General features: G+C 38.0%; 1 protein-coding gene across 1 annotated transcript in view; it reads right to left on the reverse strand.

Annotated features, from left to right (window-relative positions):
* Positions 1–8,639: 8,639 nt before the first annotated feature.
* pcdh15b (protocadherin-related 15b) overlaps positions 8,640–17,997 on the reverse strand; it is a 423,399-nt gene continuing 414,041 nt past the window's right edge. The window contains exons 34-38 of the mRNA XM_051673714.1: positions 17,762–17,783; positions 16,572–16,610; positions 16,129–16,202; positions 14,016–14,145; positions 8,640–9,922 (exon numbers count right to left, since the gene is read on the reverse strand). Of these exons, the coding sequence (XP_051529674.1) occupies positions 9,350–9,922; positions 14,016–14,145; positions 16,129–16,202; positions 16,572–16,610; positions 17,762–17,783 (838 nt within the window). The 3' untranslated portion in view covers positions 8,640–9,349. The remainder of the gene's footprint in view (positions 9,923–14,015; positions 14,146–16,128; positions 16,203–16,571; positions 16,611–17,761; positions 17,784–17,997) is intronic.

The following is a 17,997-nucleotide window of genomic DNA, read 5'->3' on the forward strand; positions in this document are numbered from 1 at the left end:
AGCGCAAAGCACAAGTGGGCATGGGTGGGAGTGTTTGCACTATTGTGGGTGTATGCGCACAAACTGTGGATGTATTGTATGTTAATGAAGTGGCACAAAGTGCAATTTGGTATTTTCCTATGAAATAGGTCATTGCGCTAAGTTAAGACGTGGTTTTCAAATGTCTTAGCGCAATAATAAACTCAGTTCCTGCATTTGCAGTTTGGAGATTCCACCAGCAGGTGGTAATAAAGTTAATGTCCAAACTCTGATTGTCAGGGACATATTTTGATGTTCTACTATATTTTCAGAGTTTTATATGAGTCTTATATGAATTATTTTTTATTTATTTTTTATTTGATATGTGTTAAACTATTTATAGGTCATGGTTTATTTTTCAATTATTATTATTATGTTAAAATTTTCAATTGTATTTATGGTCTAATTTGTAAGTCTAAAGGTATTTTTTCCATCTTTTGTCGTAGAGTGATTTTTAAGTCATTGCAAAACAGGCCGGTGGAAGAAGTTGGAGAAAGTAAATTTTTTGGAATTGGTAGGCTATGATTTTTTGACCACATAGTTATGTTGATTATATTTTTGTTTCGTTTGAAGTGTAATTTCAATTTAGAAATCATTTTGGTTTGTTTTTATCATGTTTCAAATCATTTATTTAATTTAACAAAATCGACCGGTAGAAGTGAAGTGCGTGCTGATACAATCACTGTTAATACTAGCCATGATTTGTGTGTCAGTAGATGAAAATGATTCATTATACTTACATTCTCTGTCATTTAACAGAGCCTACATCCAAATTCTGAGGACAATCACATTTTCCATGCATATAAAAGGAGCGTGTCACTGTCATAGAAATATGCCCAACAATCATCAAGGATGCATTTTAATGCACAAAAGAACGCAATTTCATTGCATACAGTCCATTTACAGTGCCAACTTCTTATGAATGTGCAGTCTTGGTTTATATTGCTGGAACTTAAGGAATGAACAATATTATAGGACACAGACGGTGGAATAATAACTGGAGAAAACTTCAGAATTAAACTGCACTTAATCCAGTCCATTAGCACTTTCGCCAAATTTACATGCGCCTAGACTTAGCGCATGCTTGAACAAAAATATCAAAATTTCATGGCCATGCCCACTGACTTTGTGCTTATAAACTTATGGCATAGCACTGCGCTTAACACTAGTGCTCTTAAAATAGGGCCCATGAAGTGTGATCTGAAATGCAATTGTCTCTCGTGTTCCACCGCCATATAGCAATTCCGAGCTGACTTCCCGTCACCTTTGAAGGAATGCAATGAGACGGTTGTATGAAGTAAAATGTATCTTTAACAACACTATCAAAGTGGACAGCAGTTGCAACAATGCTGCTACAACATGGGCTGCCAACTTGACTGTTTTGGGTTCACATGGCTGCATCACATGACAACAGTCCACACTTCAACATATATATGGTGTTTTCAAATATGTATCCACTTGGGAAAGCATTTTCAAAAAGCTCAGTTTTTGCTGGACAAAAAAAAACGCTGTCTCAGTGTGAAAGGAAGGTCTTAAGCAGTGGACAGCATGCAAGGGATTACTTTCAACATGTCAACTCCACTCAACAAAAGCAACTCAAACGAGGGCACTGACAAGCGTACAAACGGCATGCATCACATCAAACCAGGGAGCAACTCTTTTCTGTATTCCTGTCACTGTGACATGCTACATTACTGGTTATAGTGGCATGATGGCCAAGACATATCTTCAAATGCCTGCCCTGGAGCAGTGCCTGATGAACCCCTTCATTATGAGAGCCAGACTGCCAAACTTATATTTTTCTATATGCCCTGCCTTTCAGAAATAATAAAATGCTTGGGTGGGATGCCATCAAATTTTTTTCTCTCCAAGTGCATGTGCCGTTTGCAAGTGTAGCAGCGTGTGTGATTTTTTTTTTTTTTCCACCAGGACGATCACAAACATCTTTCAAATACTAACTTTCTCTGTATGGATATAATTTACACAGGAAGAGGGATACTCAGCATATAGTTTAGGAAACCAAAAAATGGCTCCAAATATACGCAGTTCACAAAAATAGTCGCTACGTCTGGTTTCACATTGCAAGTCTCTGGGCCAGTAGGTAGGCCTATATGTGTGTATAAAAACAAAAGTACCATCTTTCAGACAACAACGATAAGAACTCTTCAATATTACAATCTAAAATCAAGTCTTCAACTTCCCAGTGAGTGTGTGATATTGATATTGAGATAGACTTCAAAGATTATAATGAGATTTATTTATTTATTTATTTATCTCAAAGTTAACTAACATAGAAAAGCAGTCATACATGTTTGGAACAAAATGAGGGTGAGTAAATGATAGCAGATTTACAATTTTTGGGTGAACTATCCCTTTAATCATTATCCTTACAATTTAAACGTGATCTCACTAACATATTAAATCATGTAATAATTATTCAATGAACAATTCTTTTTTTTTAAACACATACTATAAAATTAAATAATATTTGACATATGTGTATTTATTGTAAAGTGTGCCTTGTCAGCTGAGTCTGGTTCCTCCCAAGGTTTGTCTCCCCCCACAGGGTAAAAGTAATCCATCCATAAAGACTCCAGTGGTTAGATCCATGTCTTCAGAAGCGGTATGATAGGTGTGATTAAGAAACAGATTGTCCATTTTTACTATAAATTTACATATATTTTTATTTAGCAGACATTTTTATCCTAAGCGGCTTACAAATGAGGAACATAGCCTTTTTTTACTATAAATGTCCATGTTCACAATATTTTGTTTTTGGCAATTTGCATTCTTCTTGCATATCGCCACCTACCGGGCAGGGAGGTGAATTTATAGTAAAAAGGACTAAAATATGTATCTGTTTCTCACCCACAACTATTATATCGCTTCTGAAGACATGGATTAAACCACTGGAGTTGGATGGATTAGTTTCATGCTGCCTTTATGTGCTTTTTAGAGCTTCACAGTTCTGGCCACCATTCACTTGCATTGAATGGACCAACAGAGCTGAAATATTCTTCTAAAAATCTTAATTTGTGTTCTGTAGAAGAAAGAAAGTCATACATATCTGGGATGGCATAAGGGCGAGTAAATAATGAGAGAATTTCATTTTTGGGTGAACTATTCCTTTAAACGAACAGTTTTCTGTAAAGCTGCTTTGAACAATATGAATTTTGAAAGGCGCTATACAAATAAACTTGACTTGAAACTTGACTTAAGTTGTCTCAGACACATTCTCCATATTCAGTACATTTAAAACATGACCACAAACCCAATAACCACTGAGGCCAAACTGGCTGCTTGGGAGCTCTTGGATGGAAGCCAGTGTTTATGTATTTGGTCCTTTTAAAGACATGTTCGCACACCCTGACACTTTACATTGGCTCCAGGATGTGCAGTTTAATACTTTGAAATACTCCGTCTGCCTCTCATCTGATGGTTAATTATAGAATTTTAAATATCCATGACGCGTAGGTAGGTACCCTTAACAACATGTACGCCAGCTTGTAATTATTGACTTTATTTACTTTTCGGATGTTTGTTTGAAATAATGCAGCGCAGGTATCGTGATCTGAGGATCAAAGAGCTGAAATGCTATTAACATGCGCTCATCAGACAAGGATAATCTTTTAAAGTGTAATTACTTTGACAAGCCCAGGATAATCTTTTTTTTTTTTTTTTTTTTTTTTTTCTGGCATTTGACATTTTTAACTGTATGATTCAAACATTAGCGTGTCCCCTAAGGGCTGTTTAATGCAAGAGGAAGATCTTTCTTAGAGGCCAGTAACTCTATCCATGACTGATTGCACATTTGAGTTTTCAGGCATATCATCTTATGTTTGCATGTTAGCTGAAGTCAGTTAGTTTACTCAACAGTGTGGGCATACTTCTGAATACAGCCTCTCTGATACTCCCTGAATCAAAGAGAATTATTAAAACATGCCAATAATAACAGTTTAGCTAGCTTACTAAGAGAAACTGAAGTGTTATGGCAGTCAAAGATTATGATAGCACAAATGTAGGAGTCTTGTGCCATCTAGTGGCAAAGCCTTTACCTAACACAGGGATCATACAAATGGACACTTCTTCCACATAGTGGCAAATATGAGAACAAAAAGTTCCCTGAGAAAACAATTATCAGTTAATGTCAACTTGCATTTTGGGTCTGTTCCTCACAGATCTTTCATACAGATTCAGAAGTCTTGGATTATTGCTTACCAGTCGTATTAACTACATTAATGATAGTTTTATGCTGCTCTTTTGTTGTTGTTGTCATTTTTGGAGCTCTGTTGTGTCCGTTCACATTCATTTTCACTATATAGGACATAAGCAAAATCAACATTCGGCAAAATAGCATTTTTCTGCTGAAGAGAGGAAGTCATACATGTTTGGAATCACATGAAGGTGAGTAAATGAGAGTTTTTTTTTTTTTTTTTTTTTTGAGTGAACCAACCATTCCTGTTAGACAATCATCTTTTAGATCACATACAATTTTCGAATGAATGGATGGATTTTCAGCAGAACTTCAAGTCAGATCTTAGTGAGTAGTGAGACTGGGGAAATTCACTTCCAGCACCTGTACGATCAGCACTGATGCCCCCCAGGGATGTGTGTCTCTCCACTACACTTCTCATTGTACAAAAATGACCGCACCGCCAAGGACCCCTCTGTCACGCTCCTGAAGTTTGCAGACGATACTACTGACATCGGCCTCATCCAAGATAACGACGAGTCTGCATACAGAAGAGAGGTTGAACAGTTGGCCGTCTGGTGCAGTCAAAACAACTGGAGCTGAACATGTTTAAAACAGTGGAGATGATAGTGGGCTTTAGGAGGAACACCCCAACATTGACCCCGCTCAGCATTCTGAACAGCACTGTGGCAGCAGTGGAGTCATTCAGGTTCCTGGGCACTACCATCTCACAGGACCTGAAGTGGGCGACCCACATTGACTCTTTTCACATTGTGAAAAAGGCCCAGCAGAGGTTGTACTTCCTTTGCCAGTTGAGGAAGTTCAATCTGCCACAGGCACTGTTGATACAGTTCTACTCTGCAGTCACTGAGTCTGTCCTCTGCACTTCAATAACTGTCTGGTTAGGTTCAGCTTCGAAATCTACAAAGGACAGTTCAGACAACTGAGCGGATTATTGGTAGCCCCCTGCCCTCCCTTCAAGAACTGTACACTTCCAGAGTGAGGAAAAGGGCTGGAAAAATCACTCTGGACCCCACTCACCCAGCCCACTAACTTTTTGAACTGTTGCCTTCTAGCCAGCACTACAGAGCACTGAGCAATAGAACCGTCAGGCACATGAACAGTTTTTTTCCCTCAGGCTATCCATCTCATGAACAGTTAAAACTGCCCCAATGAGCAATAACTATGTGCAATATACAGCTTAGTCTATTTATATTTATCTAATATCTCCAACCTCTTCTGCATCTGTATATAATAGATTTGTATTTGTGTGTGTGTGTGTGTGTGTATGTATGTATGTATATATATATATATATATATATATAGATATAGATATAGATATAGATATAGTGCATCCGGAAAGTATTCACAGCGCTTCACTTTTTCCACATTTTGTTATGTTACAGCCTTATTCCATAATGGATTAAATTCATTATTTTCCTCAAAATTCTACAAACAATACCCCATAATGACAATGTGAAAGAAGTTTGTTTGAAATCTTTGCAAATTTATTAAAAATAAAAAATGAAAAAAATCACATGTACATAAGTATTCACAGTCTTTGCCATGACACTCAAAATTGAGCTCAGGTGCATCCTGTTTCCACTGATCATCCTTGAGATGTTTCTACAACTTGATTGGAGTCCACCTGTGGTAAATTCAGTTGATTGGACATGATTTGGAAAGGCACACACCTGTCTATATAAGGTCCCACAGTTAACAGTGTATGTCAGAGCACAAACCAAGCCATGAAGTCCAAGGAATTGTCTGTAGACCTCCGAGACAGGATTGTATCGAGGCACAGATCTGGGGAAGGGTACAGAAAAATTTCTGCAGCATTGAAGGTCCCAATGAGCACAGTGACCTCCATCATCTGTAAATGGAAGAAGTTTGGAACCACCAGGACTCTTCCTAGAGCTGGCCGCCTGGCCAAACTGAGCGATCAGGGGAGAAGGGTCTTAGTCAGGGAGGTGACCAAGAACCCGATGGTCACTCTGACAGAGCTCCAGCATTTCTCTGTGGAGAGAGGAGAACCTTCCAGAAGAACAACCATCTCTGCAGCACTCCACCAATCAGGCCTGTATGGTAGAGTGGCCAGACGGAAGCCACTCCTCAGTAAAAGGCACATGACAGCCCGCCTGGAGTTTGCCAAAAGGCACCTGAAGGACTCTCAGACCAAGAGAAACAAAGATTGAACTCTTTGGCCTGAATGGCAAGCGTCATGTCTGGAGGAAACCAGGCACCGCTCATCACCTGGCCAATACCATCCCTACAGTGAAGCATGGTGGTGGCAGCATCATGCTGTGGGGATGTTTTTCAGCGGCAGGAACTGGGAGACTAGTCAGGATCAAGGTTAAGATGAATGCAGCAATGTACAGAGACATCCTTGATGAAAACCTGCTCCAGAGCACTCTGGACCTCAGAATGGGGTGAAGGTTCATCTTCCAACAGGACAACGACCCTAAGCACACAGCCAAGATAACAAAGAAGTGGCCCCGGGACAACTCTGTGAATGTCCTTGAGTGGCCCAGCCAGAGCCCAGACTTGAACCCGATTGAACATCTCTGGAGAGATCTGAAAATGGCTGTGCACCGACGCTCCCAATCCAACCTGATGGAGCTTGAGAGGTCCTGCAAAGAAGAATGGGTGAAACTGCCCAAAAATAGGTGTGCCAAGCTTGTAGCATCATACTCAAAAAGACTTGAGGCTGTAATTGATGCCAAAGGTGCTTCAACAACGTATTGAGCAAAGGCTGTGAATACTTATGTACATGTGATTTTTTTTTAATTTATTTTATAAATTTGCAAAGATTTCAAACAAACTTCTTTCACGTTGTCATTATGGGGTATTGTTTGTAGAATTTTGAGGAAAATAATGAATTTAATCCATTTTGGAATAAGACTGTAACATAACAAAATGTGGAAAAAGTGAAGCGCTGTGAATACTTTCCGGATGCACTGTGTGTGTATATATATATTCTTATTGTGTATTTCTATATATATACTTAGAATATATATTCTATTTTTTTTTTTTTTTTATTATCTCTGTCTTATTGTATTGTTTGTGCACTGGTAGCTTCTGTCACCAAGACAGATTCCTTGTATGTGTAAGCATACTTGGCAATAAAACTCATTCTCTCATTCTCATCTTTTAAGGAAAGAGATTTTTTTATATATATATTTATGAGGACTAAACATTTGGTTTAGTCTTAGTTTTACCTTTCTTATGATGATGGATTCTGTGTTTGGTTGTGTTTAAAGGCATCTGACGAAACTAATTTGACAGGAGTTAGAAGAGAGAATTGCTGTTTAAGGTCACAGAGCTAACAGAGGCAATTTCAGAGACAGGCTTTAAGTGTGTTTCTTGTGGAAAATGTCTTTTGTCTCTCTCTCTCACTAGTGACCTTTATGCATTCCAGCTTTGGTGTTTCTCTACCTCTGCCTTGAAGGTGAAGTGTGCAATTTCTGTGCCACTAGAGGCACCAGACGGAATTGCAATCTTTTTGGGTGTGTACTGATAGTGTTCTGCAAAGTGTGAAGTTGGATATACAGGCTAATTCACCATGTGCTCCATCTGGAATTTAGATTTAATATTTAAGTCATTTATTATCACAAATTCTCCTCCCTGCCCAGTAGGGGGCGTTATGCACAAAGAATGTGAATCACCAAAAACAGAAGGAGAAAGTGAAAGAAAACGGACTTAAATATTTATCTGTTTCTCACCCACACCTATCATATCGCTTCAGAAGATACAGATTTAACCACCAGAGTCGTCTGGAGTACTTTTGCCATTATGTGGATTTTGGAGCTTCGACATTTTGATCACCATTCACTTGCATTGTATGGACCTACAGAGCTGAGATATTCTTCAAAAATTCTTTGTGTTCTTCAGAAGAAAGAAAGTCATACACATCTGGGATGGCATGAGGGTGAGGAAATGATGAGAGAATTTTCATTTTTGGGTGAACTATCCTTTTAAACTGCATGCCATTAAAGACACTGTAAGTCTATCTCTCACAGCCTCGTTTTCATTCACATTGAAAATCAAATACCATGCTTTGTGAATAAGGTCTATGATAACTTCTCTTGCTGCTGAAAAACATAAGTCTTGCTTTGAATCAAGAATAGAGGTGGAGAAGCATCTTCTAATGCTCTTACTAAAACGTGTTCCCAGAAATAATCTTACCACGGTTAAGTTTTTACTTTCATTTGAGTGGTTTGTGTATTTTGCACACTGCCAATTTCCACCTTAACCGTGATGAAAAGACTACATCAAATGACTCAAATACTTTCCTATGAAAGTAAATGTAATAAGTTCATTTTATGTATTGTCATCCACATATTATTTAAATCATAAACAAGTGATGTGCCTTCCTCTCTTCTCATTGTATTGGTGACAACAAGAATACAATAAGAAACAAATGGATAGGTGCTGTTTTACCCAGAATGTTTATTTGATGTGCCTATTTGTCTGCTTTGTAGAAACAGTCAGATATTATTATTAAAGGCTGCACAATGAGAAGAGATTCTGCATTGCTTTCGCATATCATTCTGCCAATAATAATAATAATAAAAACAACAACAAAAAAAGTTTTCTTCTGTTTGGCACGGGTCTGTAACAGATCATATTCTGAATGTGTTTTATATAACGTGGTATAAAAAGCACAAAAATATAGCACTTTCAACTCTGGTGCAAGTCCATCCAAATGACTGTGGCATTAAGCAAATGTACAGTGCATAAGCGCACCTTAGAGTAATCACAATTGTTTTCATTGATGATTATTTACCTAAAATACACTTCAGCAGACATTTGTTTTCTTGCCTTTTAAACTATGAAATAAAAACACAAAATAAATATTTATGAGAGCATACAGTACATAGGCAACTTAAATAATAATAATAATAATCATAATAATAATAATAATAATAAAACACTGATGAGCAACAATCAGTGAGCCAAAAACATGTTTGATTTTTTTAGGTACATGAATGCAACAATCAATGAGAATGCTCCGGGCCACAAAAAGCAAATATGTAATACTAAATGAAAGTGCAATTTCATCATACAGTATTATGCTGCAAATTCAGTGTGTTCCTCCATTAAGACAATAGAAATTAGCATCTGCATGTACGACAGAAGTTACAGTTTTGTCATAGGTATGTGCAGGTTATTCCAAGGCCCCATCCAGAGCTCATCCTCATCTGACTGGGTGCGGTCACTCTGCGACCCTAATGGGTCTCTCACCTCCTGATTGTCCACTGTAGACTCCTGTTCATTCACATTCTGTATACTTTCACCCCCTGCTTTCGCAATGTTTGATTTTGAAGCTATACTCTCTGGGTCTGTGGTACTAGAGGCCAGGGACCCACTGGAGGGCCTGGTCATGAGATTCGGTTCATCCACAGAGGCGCCTGTGATTATGGGGCTGTTTAGAGGAATTCGCTCTTCGTGCGTAACAGCAAGTTTGTCCAGTTTCTTAAAGTGCTTCCCAAGCCGTATGGGAGAGTTCAGTTTGATGTTGTTAGTGTGCGCGACTCGTCGTGTCCGGATGATCGAGCCGTTCTGGACCAAGTAGATGCTGCCGTTGATGTTGCTGTGGCTGTTAACATTAGACAGCCGGTTTCTGTTTGAGTCAGGGGCACTTTCTTCTCCAGTTGAACTGGTCTCGTATTCACGGTCCACAATAAGCTTGATCCTCTTTTTTCTACCATACTGAAAAAGAAACAAATAGAGATTTAAGACAACAACAGATTAACAGTGTGCTTTTATGTGTACACTGCAGACGCCACCTGAAAGCAACACAGCCAAACACACCCTAAATGTCTTTTCATTAGCTCATTAAATGCAATGTCCTTATTGACTAAATTTCAAGGCAATACAGGTAGGGCTAGGTGTTTTTTCCGATGTTATCGATTATCGGTTTTGACACGATTTTCAAATTGTAAAAAATTTAGAAAATGGATAAAGTAGTATCACAAACCTTCACCACTCATTCTTTTGCCATGATGATTCTGATAGACCGCTAATTATTGCTTTGATCTGTGACGTGTTTTAAGCTTATTGCATATATAGCCAACATTTGGGAGGTGAAAATTTTGAATAAATGTGTGATTTGAATTGTAATATGATAAACATAATACTTTATTGCTGCTCAGCATGTGCCACTCACACCCTCTAGAGGGTGTCGCTGCATCACTCTGACTGCACCCTTTTGCGGTTTAGTAATTGCACAAGGCTGTACTGCAATTTAAATCTTAATACAATCAATTAGAAGCCAAAACTACCCAGTAGTCAAAGCATTTTGGATGTTTTTTTTTTCTTTTCCATGTCCGTTTTGTACAGAGCCCCTTAAGTGACCTTTGCAGGGGGAAAATCCAGAGAATTCCCAAAAACTATTGCGTGCTCACGCGTTACAATTGCCAGTGTATGTTTAGCTGTTTTCCGTTATGTCATTGTTACAGCAGATGGGAATTGAAACCAGTACATTTAAGGTATTTTTTGTCACTTTTGGCTGCATTTTTACCCCAGTAGAAAAAGTTTGGACACCCCTGGTTTAATGCATTATTACATCTGTTACCTCAGGATTACTGTGAATCCATATAAATGGCCACATGCAAGGATTAACATAAGTACTCATAAATGGGCACCATCAAATTTATTCAAGTGAATTAGCCTATCCTTGTAGGTCAAGTTTAAAATATATTGCTATCAATACATGCACACCCATGCACTTACGTTCTTTGATGGCGCTGACACAAAAGGAAATAAGATATTCATACACCGGAAAAAAGTTCATGTATTTTACATTTACACTATGCTGACAACTCCGTGTGAGGTGCATTTTGTTTTTTTGTACATTTTTCTTGCACACCTATGTTTTCTCTAATTTCTATACAATAAGAACTTCAATAAGTTCTACTGAGCTTTGATTTATCTAAACAGATTGTCTTGTATTCTAATAAAGAAAATGTTACTTGAATCATGTTGTAGTTTATTTTTTAATTGATAACAATTAAAAGTTAAAAAAATCTAAATGAATCAAGATTTATTTATTTTGTAAAAAAAAATTACAGGGATTGTTTTGTCTTTTTAGACATTACAACAAAAAAGCTCATCTAAATCTGATCTGAGCATTCATTGCTAGTCTAAACTTTTGAAAGATGAACTGTAAAGGAAAGACTAGAGAGGAGAAAGCATGCATGAAATTTAGCAGAGGTTAAGGAGAAATGCCAGAAGTTCCCCGTAAAAGGAAGACAGGAAGACGAGCCCCAGTCAGATGAAGGCAATCAAAATCCCCATAAAAAATGAAGGCAATGCTCAACCTTACTCAACATATGTGAATAGAATTCAGGAAGCATCGACATCCTCAACTGCATCTGTATCTTCAACCTCTTCATCTAGTTTTAGGTTTCTTCTTCCATCTGCAGAGCCTGAAACATCATCTGGGCTATCACTGCTCCCTGGTGTCATTTCCCCATCTTCATTCTCAGCTATAGGAGAGAGTTTGTCGATCTCTGAAGTTCTTTTCACACTACTACTGGCATTGGAGAACCTGCTCAAGGTGTGGAAGCTAGAATCTGGTCTTCTTTCTGAGGAATGACTATTGCTGGATCTAAGGGATTTTGGTACCTGAGAGTCACCTTCTTCTGACTGCTCTTTGTCTTCTTTATCGTCCTTATTTTTCTCCTGCAGATCAGTCTCTTCTGATGCTCTGGACCTGTGGATGAATTTAAGTGAAGGTTCTGACGATGACCTGCTACTGATTGTCCTGTACAAGGATGTTATTGATCTCTGGGTATCGCTGCCGGAAGAAGCAGCTGTAGACTTGAAGCTTTCAGAGGTTGTGCTGCTGTGTTTGGCCTGAGGAGATTTGACAGGCAACCCTGTTCCTCTATCCTTGGATTTGACATCCGCCTCTCTGCTACTACTTCCCTCACTTTCTGAACTTGACTGCTTTGAAGCCCCAGTCTCCTCATCTGACTCAGTGCTATCTTCTGTCTCTGACTCTTTTTCAGTTTCTGATACTCTCTTGGTGTCTGACTCTTGTTCTGTCTCTGTTTCGCTGTGTTGGTCTGCCTCTGATTCCGTCTTTGACTCCATTTCTTGGTCATCTAGCTCTGTTTTTGTTTGGCTCTCTCTGTCTGAGTCAACAGGACTCTGGCATTGCTCATCATCGGAGTCTAAACTACTCATATGTGCTCCTTCTTGGATTCTGTATGGATGGTAAGGTGTGAGTGACATGGCGCTTCCAGTGTAAGACTGTCGAATGACACCTTCCCTGACACCACCTCTCTCTCTGTCACTTCCCTCACTATCACTACGGACATTCTCTGATTCCCTCTCTGACTCGCTAACTGCCAGAGAGATCGAGGTGATTCCATTACTCCCAGTGTCTCCAGTGCTGCTAGTGCTGCTCAGAGAGGTTTTTTGAGTCTGCAATGTATTTAAAATGTTCATCTGGCTTAAAACTTTGCCAAGTCTTGTCTTGGCAGAAGGCTTTGCTTCTTTTGTCTGGAAATAGCTGCCATCAATGACCACGCTACTGTCCACACTGTTTGAACATTGTATCGTGGTTAGTTTCGGGTCATGGGCACTTCCTGCAGGAAATATTCTGTTGTTCTTCCACGGAAAGTGGAATGGAGCTGGCGGGCCAGACCTTCTGTCGAACATTTGGCCAAGTTTTATGGGCGCTTTGAGTTTGGTTTCCGCCATTGAGTGATGAGGGTGTGTGCTGCCCTCTGCTGGCTCAGGCATGTTTTGCTGAAGCCTCGGAAGCTGGTCTTCAAACACTAGTCTAGGGGGCCTACGTGGTGGAACCCCAACTGTTGGTGGAGCCAGACTTCCGTGTTGCCTGGCAACCTGTTACATTGATATCAGTCCAGGCTTTTTATCATTCTGAATACTGAGATCAACAATTCAGTTCAGCCATAATCTATTTCACATTATAATAACAATATAATATAATATATTAATATATATAGATAATATGTTCTCATAAGGCCCTTTCACATGACTTGTGTCAACATTCCCTAATACATTAAACTCTGTGGAAGGTAGTGTCAAGCTGCGGCGTTCCTCCTGGTGCTGTGTTGTGCACAGGCAATCATTGTAATGCGACGCTCAAAGTTAAAACTATTTCAAATTTGACCTGTTTGCTGTTCACCTTTTGAAGCACAGCCAATGATTCTAGACACTTTGCATGACATGCAAATACACTGGCAATGCAAGCACTGAAATCAAAACAAGATATAAGTGAGAACATCTTAGTATGGCGAGATGCTAACCCTTGCTCTGCAAAACTTTAGCGTGATTCACCCTAACCCCCCCCCATAACCCCAACCTTAGTTGGAGCAAATGTGCTGTTGTGAGTGTTTTCTGCTGATTGAGGGTTACTCTTTAAAAAATACAGATTGATTCTGTCTTTATCTAGATGAAGCAGTCATCAAGCATTACAATCCAATGTTGAAGGTATATCATTACATTTATAGAAAAACATCTGATGATTCTATCTGCAGTAGATTGTCTGCGATGCATCAAAGCAATAACCACTTTATTTCAAATACTTGTTACCTCTTTCAATTGCTTTCATTGTTTTCACTATTTACTGTGCACATTTCTTGCTACCTGGTTATCTGCAATGCTCTTCATGTGGAGGTCAAATGTTTATAATGTTTTTGCTGAGTGTGTTGAAGTCCTGACACGAGTCATGTGAAATGGCCTTGAGTCAGAGGATAAAAGTAACTTTAGAAACAAAAGCACTGCTATTTGCATTGGTTTAATAACAAAAAATAAGGATAAGTGATACCTCTCCCTCTGATTCGTGTGGGCTGTAGTAGTAGCTGCCGTCATCTTCCATTATTACCTCTCCATATTCATCATACATCCCTGTCGGAGAGATCAGCTTCCGTCGACTTCCATATTGAGGTAAGTCATAGCTAAAACAAAATATATATTTATTAATATACCGGAAACATGCAAACAAATGAAACAGCTGTTCCTATGATGACATTCAGGATCACCCCAATTTTTTTTTTCCATCTTAGACATTGGTCTTCACAAAGGGTCACAATAACAGTACAAAACACAACAGAGTGTTCCTGGGGAGCAGCAAGGTGTCTGAATCAAAATGCATTTTAGAGAGCTCATTCATTTCACAGGAAACAGGCTGAAATCCAGGATTATACTGACCTTCATCAGCCCGCAGAGACTACAAACTCTTGACATGACTTTCCTTTGTATTTGCTAGTATGGAAGGGTCTTTATATTCAACCACGGAATACTTAGAGGTTAACATTTAAGAGACAGTTGCTCCCAATCAAATATGTATGTGCTTTTGATTGAGAAAACTTGGGTAGTGTTAAATTTTGATTGCAAATGTCTTTGATCCTCTGCAATTACCATCCTCTTCCTCAGGGCCTTTCAAGAAATCCACAGCCGTTAATTTACAGCATCTCTTCCTATTTTCTCCTCTCATTAAAATGCCATATGGACAATTTATATGGTATATGCATAAGTAAATAATTAAAAATAGACGCAAATGTGTGACCACAACGTCTGTGGAAAATGACAAAATTCATCATCCAGAAGCCAAAAAAAAAAAAAAAGCACTAACCTGGCATTTAACTAAGCTACATTCAGATTAGGGGTGTGTCAAGATGTCGGCTTGTTGTCCAACAACTGACTTGTTGATTAGTGAGGTTGAATACCTTATCTTAATTTTTATTGTATATTTTTTTAATTCATCCTTAATATCACCACCACACCAACCATACACAATTAGACAGATGTCTCTGGCCATTGTAATCATTTGCGTTGTGTCTAACGCTGCTTTTTGAACATCCTGTCACAAGCCTAAACTGTTTCCATTACTGTTTTTGAACATCTTATGCAAACACTCCCTAAGAAACACATCCCATTGGACATAATTATAGCAGCATAATTATTGTTTAACAAATCCCAAATTCAGATTAAATCAAACACCTCAGTAGCATGTGGAAGTAGTAGGGCAGTGCGGAATTGAATACAGAGGTAACGGCTATGAAAACAAGAGTGTTTATGGGGGTATCCATAAAGGCAACCTAGTCTCATAAAACTAATGTTACTATATCAACATTTTTGCAAAATGACTGTTACGTGCCACGATCCACATTTCGCCGCAGTTTCCTGGTGAAATTAACACTAGAGGTGCTACAACAACTGTGCGTTTTATTCACTTTCACACAAATCACGACTACAATGGCCAATTATGACTTTATAAACACTTATTTTTCATACTGTTACTCACAATTTTACTAACAGATAATTTGAAACACGATACATTTTAATGATTGTATTACAGACACACCTACATTTAAACATGAATTCCAATGTGATTGGCTTCCACTGTAGCTCACCTGATAGTGTTGGACTTTGACCTCGGAAGGCCGCGGTTCAAGCCCAGCCAAGGAAACAAGCTTACACGAGAGATGAAAGAGTCAAAGAAGCAACATGAAATAACTCTGTTTGCTTCAGAAAATTTGCATTTCATGTCGCATTTGCTTTTAGAACACTATGGGTTAGGTTTAGGTGTTGGATTAGGGTAAGGATGTCTGTTTTGTGTCTACCTCTGATTTGCTTTTTGAACACTCTGGGTTAGGTTTAGGTTAAAGTTTTAGGTTAGGGAGGTACGTTTTATTCATTGAAAGCTCCATCTAATATTCACCTTTAAAACTCCGTCTGATTACGACCCCATTTCACTCACTTTTGGTGCCCCCCACTGGACATTTCACTGGGAAACTGCAGCAAAACGTGTAATGAAGCACGTAATTTTGTTTGGCAAAAATGTTGCCACGATGATGTAATGTTCATGAAATCAGGCTGCAAAAAGGTGTGATCTGTGGCAGCAGCTCATTCTGATCGTGAAATGAACATGCACTCACCCATGGTCATAATTATAGTAATCCTGTGTATAATAGTCCTGTCCTGGGTCAATCCCAGACTCCATAGAGAGTTCCTGTGGTCAAAGAAAAGAGTGCATCACTTTATTAGAAATCCTTGGAAAAGACACATGAAACTGCTGCACAGCACATACAAATTGGTTTGTGAATTTCTTTGTATGGTAAAAACAGCATAACCCTCTTCAAAGAGTGACCAGCATATAGGCTGTGCTTTCAGAGTTTGTGCAAAACAATCCAATATGCTGATAAAAATAAAGAAACAAGAAAAGCATGCATATATACAGTATGTAACTTGTTTTTATCATAAGGCTGAAAACTAAATTGGCTCGGTGTATAAAAAAAAATAAAAAAAATCAATATTCATTAAGTGACGCACTATAACAGAGAAAAAGTTTTCTGTAAGGAGAAATAGAGGAATGCACTACCTCTGGTCTCAAAAGAGAGGGCCGGAGCAACTGCTGTTGCTACAGATCATGTAGCAGATAAACAGAGCAAAAACAAGAGGAGAGAAGAAGAGGAATATTACATTTCTGAATCTGTGTGGAATTGAATGGGAAATATACAATGCATTTCAGAAGTCTGAGACTAGTAAAATGCTTACATTCTGCATTTTCTATTTTTTTATTGCATAACATATTATCAGCATAATAATTTGAGTTAAAAGTTTAATTGAAAATTTTTACATGAATTTCATGAATTTCCTTTTGCTTAAAAAAAAAAAAAAAACATGCTCTCGAGCTGGCATGGACTTACAAGTTTGAAAACCTGATGACCCATGTTAACCAGCATGATATGAGAATGTTCCAAAGAGCATGTTGCATGCTTCAATTGAAACCTTTTATACAAAGAAATTAACTAATGTCACAAATTTGTTTATCTATGATTAACCACCTAGTGCTAAATCTTTCTTTCTTCTTTATATTACATCATACCTTTCTGTGTTTTACATTTTATGAAAATCCTAAAACTTTCTTTTTGTTTTCAGGTTTAAATGAAGTCTCAGACTTGTATATAGAGTTTTTGAAAAAGAAATGTAGAGAAAGAAAAGCAAGAAACGTTTCCATCCGAGTTAATATTAAGCTTACAGTTTCTACTGTATATCAGAATTGTATATTGTTTATTTTAAAATGCAAAATGCATAATATAAAATACAAAACATATTTAACTGCAGAATTATGTAATTGACCAAGCAGAATCAATTATTCCAGAGAGCTGTGTAGCAATGAACTATATTACTTTGTGGAATAATTTATTTAGATTATTAATATTTAAATGTAACCATTAATTAAACATTAGTCTCTCTTATAGTATTGCTGTTTTACAAAAACAAAAAGCCACTTGAGGTCTTGCTTGTGGCTTATTGCTTAACTTAAACTTGCATCGGCATTGATAAAATAAAACCTCCAAAGATAAAATATATTCAGCAAGTCAAACACCAGATTGACAGATTTAGCCTTCAGCAATTTTACAGATGGAATCTAGACAAATAGTTATTTCCTCCCTTGTCACCATCCTTTCAAATAACATCAACTGATAAAAATGAAGGCCAATAAAACTGTTTTAAGATGGGACATCTTTTGAAATTGATAAAATTCAAAAGAATAAAAATACTTACCTCATGATGGCCGTACCCTCTCCTGTGAGGAGATAACAGTATGGAAATAAAGTCAGTAAGATTATCATGATAATACCTTGATATTTAAAATCTTGGCAGTGTTTTAGCATTCTGTATAAACTGTGTGACTATTCAATGACTAGACTATTCGATGTGACAATGGCTCCAAATGTTTAGCAGATTTAAATGCATGAGATGGACAATTTACAGTGCATTCATAAAGTATTCAGATCCCT

Source organism: Myxocyprinus asiaticus, chromosome 36 (genome assembly GCF_019703515.2).
Source record: "Myxocyprinus asiaticus isolate MX2 ecotype Aquarium Trade chromosome 36, UBuf_Myxa_2, whole genome shotgun sequence".
Classification (NCBI taxonomy): Eukaryota; Metazoa; Chordata; class Actinopteri; order Cypriniformes; family Catostomidae; genus Myxocyprinus; species Myxocyprinus asiaticus.